At 61.1% G+C, this 15,460-nt stretch overlaps 2 protein-coding genes across 4 annotated transcripts in view; both read left to right on the forward strand.

Annotated features, from left to right (window-relative positions):
• QSOX2 (quiescin sulfhydryl oxidase 2) overlaps positions 1-4,750 on the forward strand; it is a 40,105-nt gene extending 35,355 nt beyond the window's left edge. For all 3 annotated transcript variants that reach the window (XM_037730259.1, XM_017505663.2, XM_037730260.1), the window contains exon 12: positions 1,968-4,750. In XM_037730259.1, the coding sequence (XP_037586187.1) occupies positions 1,968-2,515 (548 nt within the window). In that variant the 3' untranslated portion in view covers positions 2,516-4,750. The remainder of the gene's footprint in view (positions 1-1,967) is intronic.
• Positions 4,751-6,153: 1,403 nt separating this feature from the next.
• Positions 6,154-14,965, forward strand: LHX3 (LIM homeobox 3). Its single transcript, XM_017505667.2, has 6 exons — positions 6,154-6,258; positions 10,414-10,585; positions 11,307-11,509; positions 12,158-12,309; positions 12,396-12,564; positions 13,449-14,965. Exons 1-6 carry the CDS (start codon positions 6,180-6,182, stop codon positions 13,865-13,867), a joined length of 1,194 nt encoding a protein of 397 aa, XP_017361156.1. The 5' UTR covers positions 6,154-6,179; the 3' UTR covers positions 13,868-14,965.
• The last annotated feature ends 495 nt before the right edge of the window (positions 14,966-15,460 follow it).

The raw sequence follows: 15,460 nt of genomic DNA on the forward strand, positions 1-15,460 counted from the left end.
AGTTAAGTACTTCAAAGTATTCCTAAATCAGTGGCAGATTAAAATTAGGCTTAAAAATAATTCCGCTGAGAAATAAATCTTAATAAAGAAAATGCCACTGAACTATGGGTTTTTATTTAATCCACTGTATTATGAAAACATATTACACTAAAGCACTAAGGAAAATGGGTTTTCTTCGTGCCGAGCCTGCCCGCCGGGGTCTGGGGCATGTGGCTGCAGGCGCCTATGTCCGGGGGATTTGTCCCCTGGTCAGGACAGTGTCTCAGCCTCTCTACCCTGGCAGCCGCTGCGTTGCTGCCACCCACAGAGCTCCCTGCGCCCTTCCGAGCCCTCGGCTCTAAGGCAGTGGGACCAGGACCCTTGCCAGGGCTGCCTGGACCCGGAGGCCCTGCTGTGGCCTGTGGCCCCAGCCTGCTTATGGCTCCCCTGCCCCCGTCATGAGGCTGCAGCAGAAAGGGGCCTTCCCGCGCAGCGTGACTGTCACTCCTGAGAGTCCCACCCCACCCAGTCCCACCTCCAGCCTATGTATGGAGACCCAAGCTCCTGGGAGGCCCCTCGGAGATCTGCCAGGGGTCTTCTGCCCCGGGCTGGTGCCTTACTCTCCAGTCCTATTCGAGGCTCTGGCAGCTTCTGACCAAGCGCTGCTGGTCCATGCTTTGTCCCCTCTGTGGGATTCAGTGCCCTCTTTGAAGCGTGGCCGAGCACTGGGCAGCACAACCTTACAAAGGTGGGTCCTGTCTGCATCCCTTCTGGCAGTCCATGGCGGGCGTGCAAAGCTGTGTCTACAAGGATGCTCGCTGCAGAGTTGTGTGCACGGCCGCCCACAGGGCACGGGTCAGATAAACACCCAGCACACCCGTGCGGGCATGCAGGTGTCGGAAGTATGTGGTAGATTTGTGTTCACAAGCGTGGAGCTGCGTGGGGGCACAGACCCCGGTAGAAGGGGGTGTGGGTGGTGTCTCGGCAGGACAGACACGTGTGTGTTTGCATGTGCAGGAGGGACCCGCAGGCCTCTCCCACTGCAGTGTGTCTGGGAGTAGAGTTGGGGGCAAGCTCTGCTTGTCTCTCTGCACGTCAGTATTTCTTTTCTTCTTTCTTGATTTTTTTAGAGAAGTCCTGATCTTAATTCAGCATAGTAAGGCTCTAGGCGTCCGTCGCCTTTCAGCCTGAGAGCGAGCGCACTGCGGAGACACACGCTGTTGGGCTCCAGCGCCACCGTTTTAATGAAAGGGTTAAACATAAAAAATAGAAGTTTGAGGGTTTTTTAAAGAAGTGTATAAAAAGCCCCACAAAAGTTGTCAACTTTGCTCCTTATTCTACAAAATAGCATCAGTAGTAGTGTGTGAGGTGATAGAGACCATCACAGTAACCTTTCAGAGGGGCCGCTGGTGTGTCCTGCTGTTCCCCGGCGTGAGCACGTCACTGCAGAAAGGGATTTGTAGTCTGGAAAGGGCCAGTGTGCCTGAGTCCAGCGGAAATGCATCCCACCCACTCTGCCCTTTCCTGAGGGTGCACCTAAGGTCCACTGTCCGTACAGCCCAGGTGGCTGGGGCACTGGGGGCAGTGGGTCTTGGGTGCACCCTCGGGAAAGAGCAGAGGGCAGCGACGTGGGGACAAAGGCCTCGAGGTGAGAGCTGTGCGCTGTCACCTGTTTTGGGAGTGAAGCGCCGGATGGTTTGGGGCAGGTGTGGTCCGGGAAGTGGTGGAGGCCGAGCCTGTAGCCTCTCCTTACTTGCAGGCGTGGGAGACGGCAGATGGGACACATGCGCAGAGGCCGGCGGAAGCAGGTGTCCTCTGGGCCGCACTGCAAGGGAAAGGTGGGAAGGACAGGGAGGGAGGCCTGGCAGGACGCAGCCCTGGGGCAGCGGGGGCCCGTGGTGGGCGGAGTAGGAGTCTGCTGGCCGGATACTGCACCTGGCCCCACAGGCCTCCTTCCCTCTGGCTCTCCTGCTTCCTTTTCTTCCTAGGCCATCCGAGTGAGGATCCCAGGTTTCCAAAGCTTCAGTGGCCCACTCCAGACCTCTGCCCAGCCTGCCATGAGGAAATGAAGGGCCTGGACAGCTGGGATGAAGGCCACGTGCTCACATTCTTAAAACAGCACTACAGCCGCGACAACCTCTTAGACACATATTCCACAGACCAGGGGGATTCTGGTGAAGGAGGAATGCTGGCTAGGGGTGAAGAAGAGGAGAAAAGACTCACTCCCCCAGAGAAGTCCCATGGAGACCGAGACGCCCAGAGTGTTCGTCCACCCAGTGCGCTGGGCCCCAGGCCCGCCCTTCCGGAGAGCTTGCGCCACAGGCTGGACGTGAGACTCCAGAATCTGGATGGGCCCGAGGTCCACAAGCAGGTGGAGGTGGCCGTGCCCTTCCTCGGGGTTGGCTTCTCCAGCCTGGACATGAGTCTCTGTGTGGTGCTGTATGTGGCCTCGTCCCTGTTCCTCATGGTGATGTACTTCTTCTTCCGGGTGAGATCCAGGCGGTGGAAGGTCAAGCACCACCACCCGGCTGTGTGAGTGCCCTCGGAGAGGCAGCCCCGCCCTGTGCCACCTGCAGCTTTAATATTGGATCAGGGATTTTACATGCGGGCCCGGTTTCACATCCAATGGCACCTTTTGGCTTCCTAGTCCTCGTTTCACAAACGCTCTTCTGACGAGGGAAGAGGTGGGGTAATTTTGTGCGGATGTCTGCATTCCTGGCACGCCCAAGTCTGTTCATACTGCTTTCACGGGTTCTACAGCAAAAAGGCTTTCTATGTTTGCTCTAAAACAGGGCAAGGAGTCCAGGCCAAATAGTGTTCCCCACACACTTCAATCTCAAGTGTCCTGGACTCTGGCTCATCCTGCAAGGCCTTGTTGCCCCCGCCCCTCCAGGCTGCCAAGTGTTCTCCTTTAGCCAGGCGGGGGCGGAGCAGAGCCGGAAGTGCAGGCGTGCGCTCCTCCAAGCAAGTGCGGCTCCGGTGACTGTCCAGTGTGCTTTCCACGGCTTCCCTAGGGAAGGGTTCCTGAGGGCTCGCTGTGCTCCTGCAGGTGTTTTCACTCCAGTTGGGATTTGAACAGGGGAGGAGCCGAGGAATTTCGTGGCTGTGCTGCATTTCAGAAGATAACCCCCAGAGGCCTTGTGCCGTGGACTTGGGGATGGGAAGGATGGTGGCTTATTTAACCCTCAGAGGCAGTGCCTTTGTTTGTTTATCTGGTGACAAGAGAGAGACAAGTAAATGGAGGCCATTCGGACAGCTGGTCCCCGCAGGGCAGCTCTGGGCTCAGCGGGCAGGCGGTGCTCAGAGCAGAGGCCCCTCTGTTGGGGGGTGGGGAGGAGAGTGGTCTGCCCTTGGGAGCACAGCCCCAGGGAGACTTCTAAAGACCCCTCTGTGGTCTGCTCTTCACCCAGCACCACAGAGGCCTGCAGATCCCAGCCACACACGCACCTCACTCTGGGCCCATGGAGGGGCAGGGGTGGCAGGCGTCTGTGCCAGGTTTCCTTTGCCTGAAGCTGCTTTGGGAAGGATCTCCACACAGGCACTGGTTTCCAAAGCTTTGGTCATTATTTCTTTTACCATTTAATAATTTTAAACATTGTTTTAAACCCAAAACATTTAGTGGTCAGTTACCTCTGAAGATTTAAACAAAACACACTATTTCTGGGAACATTTATATTGAGCTTCTTTGTGGCTGTTGGTGTGTCTCACAGGCTCAGTTTGATTTGGCTAAAGTAGGCTCAGATGTGTTTGTGTGACCATCTGTGTGTGTGTGTGTGTGTGTGTGTGTCTCTCTGACAGTGGTAAATATTTTTTCCGCTTTGCCTCCTTGGCGGTGTGTACTCATGTGTTTACTAACCGCAGCGGATCACATGGTGTATTCGTAAGACCACCATAATATTCATGTTGTTGCGGCTTGAGGAACACGGTCAGCAGCTGATTCCTTAAACAGCCGTCACAGAATGGCTGCGCCAAGGATGCCGCCCAGAGCCCCGTAGCTGGTGGGAGAGGTGTCTGATGCCCTGGCCCCGGGCTTCACGGCCCTCACGTGAGCGTTTCTTCTGGTTTCACACTTCCAACCCCTCTGTGCTTGGACAGCCGTGATGTTGCCTTCATTGCTGGTTAGAGGCCTGTGTTATTGAAGACACCAAGTGTTTCTCTTTCAGCTTGAAAACCAGGCGGGTCTACACATGGGTTTCAGTGTATTTGCCTTTGAACCCTTAACTAAACTGACTTTTGGTTAGTGTTGAATGTCTTTAGCCGGGGTGACCTGGGACAGTGTTAGGTTTACCGTCTCCAGCTTCGGCCTTTCCAGAAACCCATGTGGAGCGCAGTGTGGCTGCAGTTTCATCATCCTATTGCAATCTGGGGTCACCACTGTTTTGGGGACAAGCTTGTGACCTGCTGAGGGGCAGGGTTTTCAGCAGTGTCAGTAGTGGGGATCTGAGCCACTGTGGGGGTGGCCCCAGGGGTCACATGTCCATGCTGTAACACACCTTGTGTGACCGCTCAGAGCTGGATGCCACCTTTAGGCAAGGTTTAGAGCCTATTTTCTCAAGTTTTAAGTATTTTAAGAGGTATTGAGACTAATGAATATAATAGTTCAGTAATTTAAATGTTTATTTATTTTTAACTGAAGGATTTTTATTAAAAATAAGCTAATTGACATGGAAATGTCAGTGAAATTTCTTACCTGCAAGGAAAGTGAACATTTTGTATTTAAGTAAACTATAATGTGCACATTTTATGAATAAAGGAATCTGACATTTGAAAACAATTGTGATTCTTTTGAAATGTGAACCAGCTCTACCAATGAGAGTGTGGTAGGTGTGGTGGGGTGCACAATGGACCCTTCTTTATGTTTATGGACTGGACATCTGAAATTCTAGAATTTCTTATTTTGAACCATTGGCTTTTGGGAGACAGCCAAAGGGTCAAATGGAAAGTGAAAGATGGAAATCAATCATAGATTATCTCCTTGGAGCTGATCTGGACGGAGAGACAGGACAAGACCCTGGATTTTACAGGTGGATGAAAGGGAGCTGAGACTCATGTAAAATTACACAGTTCAAAGGGCACTGGCAGCAGCCCAGCTTGAGGGAACCTCAGAGCAATCCCAGCCTGCATGAATGGCCACCCCTCTGCTTCCCGGGTGTGAGTGTCCCGCCATGGCTGAGTTTGCGCTGCCCTGTGGGGTTTCGTTTTCTTTTGCCCCGCCCCCACTTTTGCTGTGCCGGTGGGGGCGGGGAGTGGTCTCCAATAGTCATGCCTGTGGCTTAGGAGAAGTCCGGTTGGCACCTCCCTGGCCAGGCTGTTCAGAGGCTGGCAGGAAACTGAGGCCCTGCCTATGCCCAAGGTTTTGCGTCCTGAGCAGCGTTTGTTAGGGGGACTGCAGGTGCCCCTCCTCCTGGCAACCTGGGGGACTCGGGCTGAGCTCTTCCCAAAAGTTGGGGGCTGGGTTCAAGGAGGTTAAAAGCGGGAAGTTCCGGCCGGGAGCGGTGGCTCACGCCTGTAATGCCAGCACTTTGGGAGGCCGAGGTGGGCGGATCACGAGGCAAAGAGATGGAGACCATCCTGGCCAACACGGTGAAACCCCGTCTCAATTTTTTTATTAAAAAAAAAAAAAAGCGGGAAGTTCCTTGACCAGCAAAATACCTGCATGAGGGCCTCAGTGAGCCCTGGGTTGGAGGTTATCAGGCAAGGGGCCATCCTGGGGCACGGCCTGGGCACTACCTTCCAGAGGCTGCCCGCCAGAAGGGTAGGGTCAATGGCCTCCTGCCCCGCGGCAGGACGACCCGCTTGCTGCGAATCGTGGCGTCTCAGCGAGGCCTGGAGCTTGGGGAGGAGCCAGAGCGGGCGCTGCTACCCTGGCCTGGAGCCCAGGGAGGAGCTGGAGCTGGCGCTGCCACCCTGGGTCTGGGGCGAGGGCGGGGACTGCCCTGAGTGCGAGTGTGAGGCTGCCTTCCCCGAGCACCGGGGAGGGGGGCAGGAGCGGGGGTGGGGACAGGGACCCCGGGAGGTGGGCGGGCGCGCGGGTGGGGCGGGCAGGGGGGCGCCTCCTTCAGCACCGCGGACAGCGCCCGGCCCAGTGGCTCTCAGGCTCCCGGCTCCGCACCACGCGGCGAGACTTCTGAGCCCCGAGCCCTCCCGGGAACGTCGACCTACGAGGAGCGCGGCTCGAGCCACTCGGCCTGGTGGCCGCGATGCTGCTGGAAACGGGGCTTGAGCGCGACCGAGAGAGGTCCGGGACCGCCACCGTCTGCACCTTGGGCGGGACTCGGGGTAAGAGCCCCGGGGTGCCTGCGGCCTCCAGCCCGGGCAGGACACTGAGGACAGAAATGGCAAGGGCGGCAGAGATGCGAGGAAGGGGCTGCGCAGGGCTAGCGGCCAGGCCAAGAAAGTTCCACCGCTCTGCAGGCGCCACACAGATGAGAACACAGTGCAGGGAGAGTTTCCAGATCCCAGGGTGGCCGGGAGGGCCTGGCGCTGGCCTGCAAGAGTGCGGGACAGCGGTGGAGTAGAGGCCCCCAGAGAAAAGGGTGCGTCGCAGGCACAGCTGGGGGGCAATGGGGCCGAGCGAGGGGTGCCAAGTTCCCCTGAGACTAGTGCCCCTCAGCTCTTGCACACAGCCCCACCCAGGCCTCTGGACCCCACAGCAGGGAACCCAAGGCTGGGTCTCCCGCCTGAACCACTCTCCCCAAGGGCCATTCCATCACCACGGACGCTGGGAAATAATGGAGGCATTGTTGGAGGGCCGGCCAGATGCCAGCAGCGTGGGCCGCCTCCTTGACCTGCTGCCGCCCCTGCCCCCGTCCAGCCACACACGGCCCCTGCCTGCTTCATCAGCAGCTGACACCCGCTGCCTGCACCCGGCACAGCCAGAGCACACTCGGCTTTGTGCCCTCAGGTCTTTGCCCTGGCCCTTCTTGGGTAATAAGTGCTGTGCAAAGTGAAGGGACAGAGAGCTGGCTGCATGGGCTGCTGCTCAAGACGGGCACATCGGATCTGCTGGGAGCTGGTAGGGGGATTGTGGTTTTCTTGCACCCATCCTTTTGGGCCTGGCCCCTGAAAGCTCACAGTCCAGAATGCATAGGCAGAGTGGACAGAGTATTACTGTCAGACCCACAGGGCGAGGGACCTGGAGATGGCATTGGTCCCTGGTTCCCCAACCCTTCCTGGGTGTTTCTGCACTGCCAGGGCCCTCCTGTCCTCGCCACGTCCTGTGCTGTGAGGGCCGCCCACTGCTGTGTTCTTCCCCGGGTGGCTGCCCAGGGCTGGCGCTGGCCCGGGGCCCTCTGGGCAGGGGTGGTTGCACCCTTCTGCCTGCAAGGATAGCGTGGGTTCTAGAGAGCTCACCTGTGTGGACTGGGTCAAAAGGCTAGAATATCAGGTAAAGAAACCGTGTTCTGATGGAGCCAGAGTACTGGGGGCTGGAAATGCAGGGGTGCCCTGGACTTCCCAGTGCTGAAGTCCACGACGCGAGGTCTTAGCTGGGTGTCCGGGACACAGAGCCTGTTCTCTCTCAAGGCTTGCTATTCTCCCCTGAGCCCACTCCGGGGCCGCAGTTCAGGGGTGGAGCCCAGAAGCCGGTTGGCATCTGGGATCGGGTCCTTGCGGTTCCGGTACGCAGCCTTCGGCGCCACACTCACCCCTTCCGCGTTTCGGATTGAGCTCCTGCTGACCAACTCCGGCTCCCGAGGCCAAACCTCAGCGGCGGGAGGACCTGGCTGCCTTCTCGGCCCTCTCCCGGGAACCTTAGCCCTCCTGGCGTGTGCTCCAGCCCAGGCCTCTGCCCGCGGCCCCCTCCGGCGCAGGAAGCTGCGAGGCGGGGAAGAACGCAGGCGGGCAGCTCTGACCTGAGACCTCCCCTACCGGTGCCCACCCTCAGGCTGAGCACGCGGGGTGGCCTGTGGGCACCGCAGGTCCCGGCGCAAAGGCGCGCGAGTCCGCGGTAGCCCCGGGCTAGTCTTCGCTACCCCCGGCCCCGCCCCGCGCCGCGGCCCCGCCCCCCGGCCGCTCCGCCCTCAGCTCGGCCAGAGGCTCCGGGCCCCCGGGCAGCCCGCGGGCGCAGCGCCCAGCAGCACCGGGAGTCGGTCAGACCCTGGTTCGGAGCCACTGCGGCGTGGTGTCGCCGGGCCCGGGAAAGTTCGGGACCGGAAGAGTGGCGACGCAGGGCGGCGGGACCCATGGAGGCGCGCGGGGAGCTGGGCCCGGCCCGGGAGTCGGCGGGCGGCGACCTGCTGCTAGCGCTGCTGGCGCGAAGGGCGGACCTGCGCCGAGGTGGGTGCCCGGGCCGAGCGGCTGCACTGGGGAGACCCGGAGAACCTCGGGCCTTCCCCGGCCTGATCGCGGAGACTGGCAGGAGCTAGAAGACCCGGGCTGAAGTGGGTCCCCGCCTGGGCGCCTCCGCCTGAGTTTGTTTCGGGGCCCCTGTCGCTGGGTTGTCAGGGAGTGAGGCTGTGGCGCCGCGCTGCTCAGGCCAGGAAGCTCTCAGGGGTTCAGGGCGGGCTTAGGAGACCCTCTGAAGCCCTGAGCCGGCCCCCGAGCTGGAGGAGGCGCAGGGAGCAATGGCGGGGCAGTGAGGGTCCCCAAGAGGGGCGCCCCACCCGGACTCCTTCCACGTTCCAGGGGAACAGAGTCAGATGCAAGGGCCAAGGTCGAGCTGAACCTCGACCGTCGGTCTCCCTTAAGTCAGGTTTCAGCGTCTGCGCTCAGACACCTGCTCGGTTTATCCCCGTCCAGGGCCCGTCGATAGGAAAAAACCTCGCTTCTCCGGGGCCCCCAATTTCCTGGAGGCACCACTCTCGCTCCCAGCACTTAGGTTCTTAGAGAACCTGGCAGTTCTCCGGGACTCCCGGGCCAGCTGGAGCTGCAGGATGGGGAAGGAGGCCCGGGACCGGTGGGGAGTGGGAGGGACGGGCTGGCGGGAAGGGGGTTTCATCCAGGCTGTGGGGGCTCGCTGTTCGCTACTTATTTATTTATTTATTTATTTATTTATTTTTCGACGGTTCCTGGGAGGGGTTGGCCGCGGGGGCTGGGAGGCGGAGAGAGGGAGGGAGGGAGGAGGGCTGCGCGCCCGGAGCTCGGGAGAGCTGGCCGGAGCTGGCGGGCTGGCGTCCAGGCTCCGCCGGCCCCGCCATCCCCGAGAGCAGGAGACCCCTCCGGGGCCGGAGTCGCCATGCAGCGTAAGGCCGGGGTCGCGGGCGCGGCGCGGGGTGGGCTGGGGCGGCTTTTGCCTGATGCGGGCTCCGGCGGCGCGTTGCGGCCGAGGCGCTGTCCGGCCGGAGGTGCTGAATCCGCGCTGCGCGGGCCCGTCCAGCCACCCCGCTCGCTTTATGCTGTGTCCTTGCCGCCCTGCGATCGATGCTCACGTTGGGGACCCCGGGCGCGCCGCGGCGGTTCCTGAACACTCCTCACCCGGAGCTGCGGTTTTGCCGGATGCGGGGCGCATTCATCGCGTGTTTCCCGCCACTGCGGGGGGCGGTGGAACCCAGTTTTCTCTGCCAGAGGTCGAGGGAGCCCCTTCTCGGTTTCTCTCAGACACCGGGAGACGGGCTGGAGTCGGTGGGGTCCACAGCCAGGGAGGTAGGTGCAATGTTAGGGGGTCCCAACCCCTCCGCCGGGCACCCCCATCTGCCAGAGGCTTTCTCAAAATGCAGAGGGAGTCCTCAGCCCTTTGGCACCTAAAAAAGCCACTCCTGGACTAGAGACTCCCACAGGACACCAGTGGGCCTCTCCAGCGTGGTTCCTCCAGGGGGCCTGCAGTCCCAAAGTGGGGCATGGGGGGCAAAAGCGGCGGGGAGCCAGACGTTTGAGTACCTGTGACAGCGCTGGGGGTACCCATGCCTGACACAAAGGCAGGGGATCGGCTTGTCCAGTCCACTCATAAGTACTTTTGCAGCCACCCAACGATGGGGACGACATTGGCATTTACCTTGCCGGCCTGCAGACAGGGCCACCAGGTGGGGCAGCCACATTTTCAGGGAGTCCCTAGAAAGAGAGGCCACGACGCTTAACGTGAAGGAGCCCCCGGTGGGGTGCCCCAGCTCTAGATGATGGTGAGGACCCATTTCCCTATTTTTCCTGCCTGTCTTCGGAGAGCAGATCCCCCTGGGGTGGGGTTTTCATTTGAGCTCCACATGCAGCTTTCTTGGCACTGGAACATTTTGTAATTGAGTATCCGGTCTCATGGAATGGCCTGGGCTGCTTTCCTTCTCACAGACACATTTTAGACGGTTGTCAGTTTCCCCTTAGCTCCCGCCGTAGGATGCGGTGCCTGCGCACTCCCGGAACTTGTGGGGCCACTTAAGCTGGCTGGAGAAGAGGGCGTGCAGGGAAAGGAGGAGCCCTCAGCAGCCCTGGCTCGGCTTGGGGTGGGAAGATGACTTTGCTGCCTCCTGGTCTAGGAGGTGACTCACAGCTTCCTCATGCCCACAGAGATCCCGCTGTGCGCCGGCTGTGACCAGCACATCCTGGACCGCTTCATCCTCAAGGCTCTGGACCGCCACTGGCACAGCAAGTGCCTCAAGTGCAGCGACTGCCACACGCCGCTGGCCGAGCGCTGCTTCAGCCGAGGGGAGAGCGTTTACTGCAAGGACGACTTTTTCAAGTGAGCCCCGGAGCCTCGCCTTGGTGTGGGAGCGGAGGGCACACCGGCCCTGGGGAAAGGAGGCCTGGAGTTCCGCCACCCCAGGGCTTCCTCCCCTCAATCACCGAGGCCAGGCCCTCAAAACCCACGTCTCCCGAGATCCCAGCCCCATTCTGTCACCTAGGCAGGTCACCCTGTGGCTCGGCCAAGCTAAGGGTGGGGCCTCTCCATGGGTGCTCCCTGGGTGGTCATGCCTGGCTGGGACATCAGCAAATATTATTTGGAAAAAAAGCAATTTATTTCTTAAATCACAGAAGCAGTCATTAGAGAAGATAAGCCCACATTCGTAGAATTCTATTGAACTTAGTCCCTCTGAAATTGGTGGTGGTTTTGTCCCTAATGCTGGGGACTCAGGGGCTCTGGCCCAGTGGCCTTCATGGCTCCACCTCTGGGGTCTGAGAAACCGGCCCCAGATGGGTCCTCTCCCTCCGGATTCACCTTCCCAGATCCAGCATGGGTCCTGCAGGCAGTGGAGACCGGGCTCCCCGAGGTCCTCCTGACCCGAGGTTGCCGTTCCCTTCTCAGTGGTAGTGGGCGGCCAGGCTGGTTGACCAACCTGCAGGCCGGACAGATCCTTCCTCCGGGACCGCCTCCCCAGGCACCCGATTGCCGCTCTCCGACCCGCTCGGGGCGAAATAAGCCTCGCGCTGCCGCGCTGAGCCGGGCCCTGTGCGTCCCGCAGGCGCTTCGGGACCAAGTGCGCCGCGTGCCAGCTGGGCATCCCGCCCACGCAGGTGGTGCGCCGTGCCCAGGACTTCGTGTACCACCTGCACTGCTTTGCCTGCGTCGTGTGCAAGCGGCAGCTGGCCACGGGCGACGAGTTCTACCTCATGGAGGACAGCAGGCTCGTGTGCAAGGCGGACTATGAAACCGCCAAGCAGCGAGGTCAGCGGAAGGGACGACGCCCCCACCTTTCCTGGTCTGAAAAAGTGGGGCTGAGACCAGGCCTGGGGCTGGGGTGGGGTGGGGGCTTCCTGGGGAATCCTCACTGCCTCGCGGTCCCTCCAAGCTCTCTCTAAGGGGCCCGGGCTAGGGCGGTGGCGGCAGCAGGAAGCCGAGGCCGGGAGCGGCGGAGTCAGGGACAGACCCGCAACCCAGCCGACTCACTGGGTCCGAAGTGTGCGGCTTTTTCACCCCTAGTCGGAATTATTGCCCTAAATCCTTGGCCGCGGAAGACTGGGCCATACCCACACCCTTAGAATAAAGGAGAGCCCTCGGGGGGAGCAGAGTATTTGGAGCACGGCGGCCAAGGCTGAAGGCGGGGACGCCAACGAGGGTGGTGGGATTTTAGGGAAGACGCCGCCTCCCCCGCAGCAGAATCCGCCCTCCGCCGGCGCCCCCTCCACCCTGCCCTGAGGGCCGCCGGTTTTCGCCAATAGCTCCCAGCGCCCCCGCGTTCCGAGAAGCCAGTGGGGTGGGCTGGAAGTGGGCACCTGGGGCCCCGACGTCCCCGCACCTGCTGGAGTGGGGCGCGCTGTGGGTCCGGCTGGGGCCGGAGGGGTGGCCAGGCCTCACCGCTCACCCGCCGTGCAGAGGCCGAGGCCACGGCCAAGCGGCCGCGCACGACCATCACCGCCAAGCAGCTGGAGACGCTGAAGAGCGCCTACAACACCTCGCCCAAGCCGGCGCGCCACGTGCGCGAGCAGCTCTCGTCCGAGACGGGCCTGGACATGCGCGTGGTGCAGGTCAGCGCTCGCCCCCGCGCCCCTCCCGCCCGCGAACTTGGGGGCCCCGCAGAGCCGGGCGGCCGCTCACCCCGCCCCGCCCCCAGGTTTGGTTCCAGAACCGCCGGGCCAAGGAGAAGAGGCTGAAGAAGGACGCCGGCCGGCAGCGCTGGGGGCAGTATTTCCGCAGCATGAAGCGCTCCCGCGGCGGCTCCAAGTCGGACAAGGACAGCGTCCAGGAGGGGCAGGACAGCGACGCCGAGGTCTCCTTCCCCGGTAGGCGGGGGGATCGCGGAGCTCGTGGAGGGAGGAGCGGGCGTCGGAGGGGTCGCAGGGAGCCTGCGGGTCTGAATTTCCCATGGGGTTAGTGGACTCCTTAAGCCGTACTTTCAGAAACATTTCACTTACAGAACCTGGTCCCCCAGCACTCCCCCCCCCCGCCCTGGGTGGCCATTCCGGACCACTGCTGTTCTCCTGGTGGGGACAGAATCCCCGTAGCCCGACCTGTCCCCAAGCTGGGCACCTACGGGGCTTTCTCCTGGGGAGGGGTGGGGTGGGCGTGCCCAGGCCGTCTCTCTGGCTCCTAGGTCTTGCAGTGATTTTTAGGAGAATGGGCCCCGCATTTGGGAAGAAACTGAGTCACAGTCCCAGCTGCTTGGAACTGGGGGAGGGGACTACCTGGGGTCAAGGAGAGGAAGTTCCTTACCCTTCTGTGGAGCCTGAATTATTTATTCTCCAGCACTGAGGATGCTGCGCCCCCATCCCTTGAAGCCTATCCTCACAGAGTGTACAAGACACTTCGTTGTTCTCTGGGCCACTCACTCAGCCTCTCTGGAACTTACTTTCCTTGTCTGCAAAATCCGGGTGGTGGTATCCGTGCCCCTCCCTGGGCTGCTGTGGGGCTGGTCCTGAAAGCTTGGGCCCTGGCTGGACTGTTCCTGACTCTGATCCCATCAGGCCTGAAACACCCTGGGCTGACTCAGGCAGTGGAGGGCCAGGGACAGCCATGCCTTCCATAGTAGAAGGGGCCTGCGCTGACCTGTCATGGGAGTGGGGCAGCCACTCCTGCCCCGCCCAGTAGTGCCTCCGCCCGCAGAATGGGATTCTGAGGGGTCGCAGGTGAAGGTCAGGCACGGACTGAGCCTCTGCTTCCGTTGCAGATGAGCCTTCCTTGGTGGAAATGGGCCAGGCCAACGGCCTCTATGGGAGCTTAGGGGAGCCCACCCCAGCCTTGGGCCGGCCCTCGGGAGCGCTGGGCAACTTCACACTGGAGCACGGAGGCCTGGCAGGCCCAGAGCAGTACCGAGAGCTGCGCCCCGGCAGCCCCTACGGCGTCCCCCCATCCCCCTCCGCCCCTCAGAGCCTCCCCGGCCCCCAGCCCCTCCTCTCCAGCTTGGTGTACCCAGATGCCAGCTTGGGCCTTGTGCCCTCGGGAGCCCCAGGCGGGCCCCCACCCATGAGGGTGCTGGCCGGGAACGGACCCAGTTCCGACCTCTCCACCGGGAGCAGCGGGGGTTACCCCGACTTCCCTGCCAGCCCCGCCTCCTGGCTGGACGAGGTGGACCACGCTCAGTTCTGACCCAGGCCCGGCTCCACCCAGCACTGGACAGGAGAGAGCTGGCCCTGCGTGGGTGGCTCGGGGCTGCTGGGGCCTCTGAGGAAGTGGGGCCAGGGCGTCAAGGGAGGGCTGCTGCCTTCGGAGCCTCCCACCGCTGACCGTGCAACTCCCTCCCTGGGGGGCTGAGGGACCCACCTGGCCCCTCCTCTGACACAGGGCTGGCCCATAGGTGGCTGCCCAGCAAGCCGCCTTTTTTGTAAGCAAATTTCTCCCCTTTATTGACCAATTAGCTGAGCACTTGCCGCTGTTTCTAGGCATGAAATGTCACCTTGCTGAGGCCCAGCCCAGCATAGCCCAGGAGCTGGAAAAACTCTTTCATTTCCAGAACTGAGAAACCTTCATGATCTCACCTTCACTTCCCAGGCTCCATCTCTCTCGGAGCCGTTACCCCGAGCCTCCCTCTTTAGGTCCGAGATTGGCCTTGCCTATCCCGGGACGAGGCAGCAGAGGTGGGGACACACCTGAGTCCTCCAGGAGAGGCCCCTCCTCTCCCCAGGCCAAGATGGGGGGGCCCTCCCTGCCAAGATGGGGGAGCCCTCCCTGCCCCCAGCCCCGCCTCCCCTGGGAGCAGCTTTCCCCAATCCCCAGTCTCTAGATCTTTCTGTTTTTGAGTACCCTGTGGAGGAGGCAGAAAGGCCTGGGGCCCCTTCTCTCCAAGCTCAATTCTCTAAGCCCCTCAGGGTCTCCCCCCACCCCCAACCCAGGCCCTTGGTGTCCAGGCTGCACCCACAGATGTTGGTTGCCAAACAGCCTGCTCTCCCTGCCGAGCTGGCTCGGCCAGCCCGGGATGGGGAAGTCTCCCCCTGGAGAAGGCTGGGGCTCCTTTGAGCCTGCCCTGCCTCCTCCATCAGATCCTTTGGGAAGAAGTTTCTGGGAGGCGCCTGCAGCTGTGCGTGCCCCAGACACAAAGGCTGGCCCGTGTGTAAGTCAAAACCACTCCCACAAACCTCAATCTCCAGCTACCTATTGGTTCTGTGAATGTTCCGTGTCTTTTATTTATTCTCGGGTGATCAGCTCTTTCCAAGACTTCAATAAATTTGTCAGTTACGGTCAATGGAAGGCCCTTGTCTTTCTGAGGCTGCAGGGGTGGGGGGTTGGGTGGGGGGACGTTCTTTGAACACTGAGAGGCAGCCCTGAAGGGGCCTTGGGTCCTCCCTAGTTCCTTGCTTGGGCTGGCTCCTGGTATGAATTTGGGCTCTCTTTACTCCTGGATCTTGGCCACACTCCTGAGCACTGGAAGGAGGTGTGTGGGAACAGCCCATCCATTCCTGATGAAGGGGAGGCGTAGGGGTCTCCGCACTCTGTCCCTGGGAGAGGCAGCGGCTGGGATGGCCAGAGAGCAAGACAAGGGTAGGGTGTGGGCCGTGTGTGCCACTCACAGCTTGCAGCTGGCACCAGCCCCAGGACAGGGGTGCTGGCGTAGGCTGTAGGGTGACCAGCCTCATGGTCGTGGAAGTCTCTCCAGCTTGGATTCCAATCCTCTCTTCTAATTTGCTGTGTGACCCTGGGCTGGTCTCCCACTCTTTTCTCCCCTGCTCCCCACCCTCTTCCCCC

This window comes from Cebus imitator, unplaced genomic scaffold (assembly GCF_001604975.1).
Source record: "Cebus imitator isolate Cc_AM_T3 unplaced genomic scaffold, Cebus_imitator-1.0 Scaffold339, whole genome shotgun sequence".
In the NCBI taxonomy this organism is placed as follows: Eukaryota; Metazoa; Chordata; class Mammalia; order Primates; family Cebidae; genus Cebus; species Cebus imitator.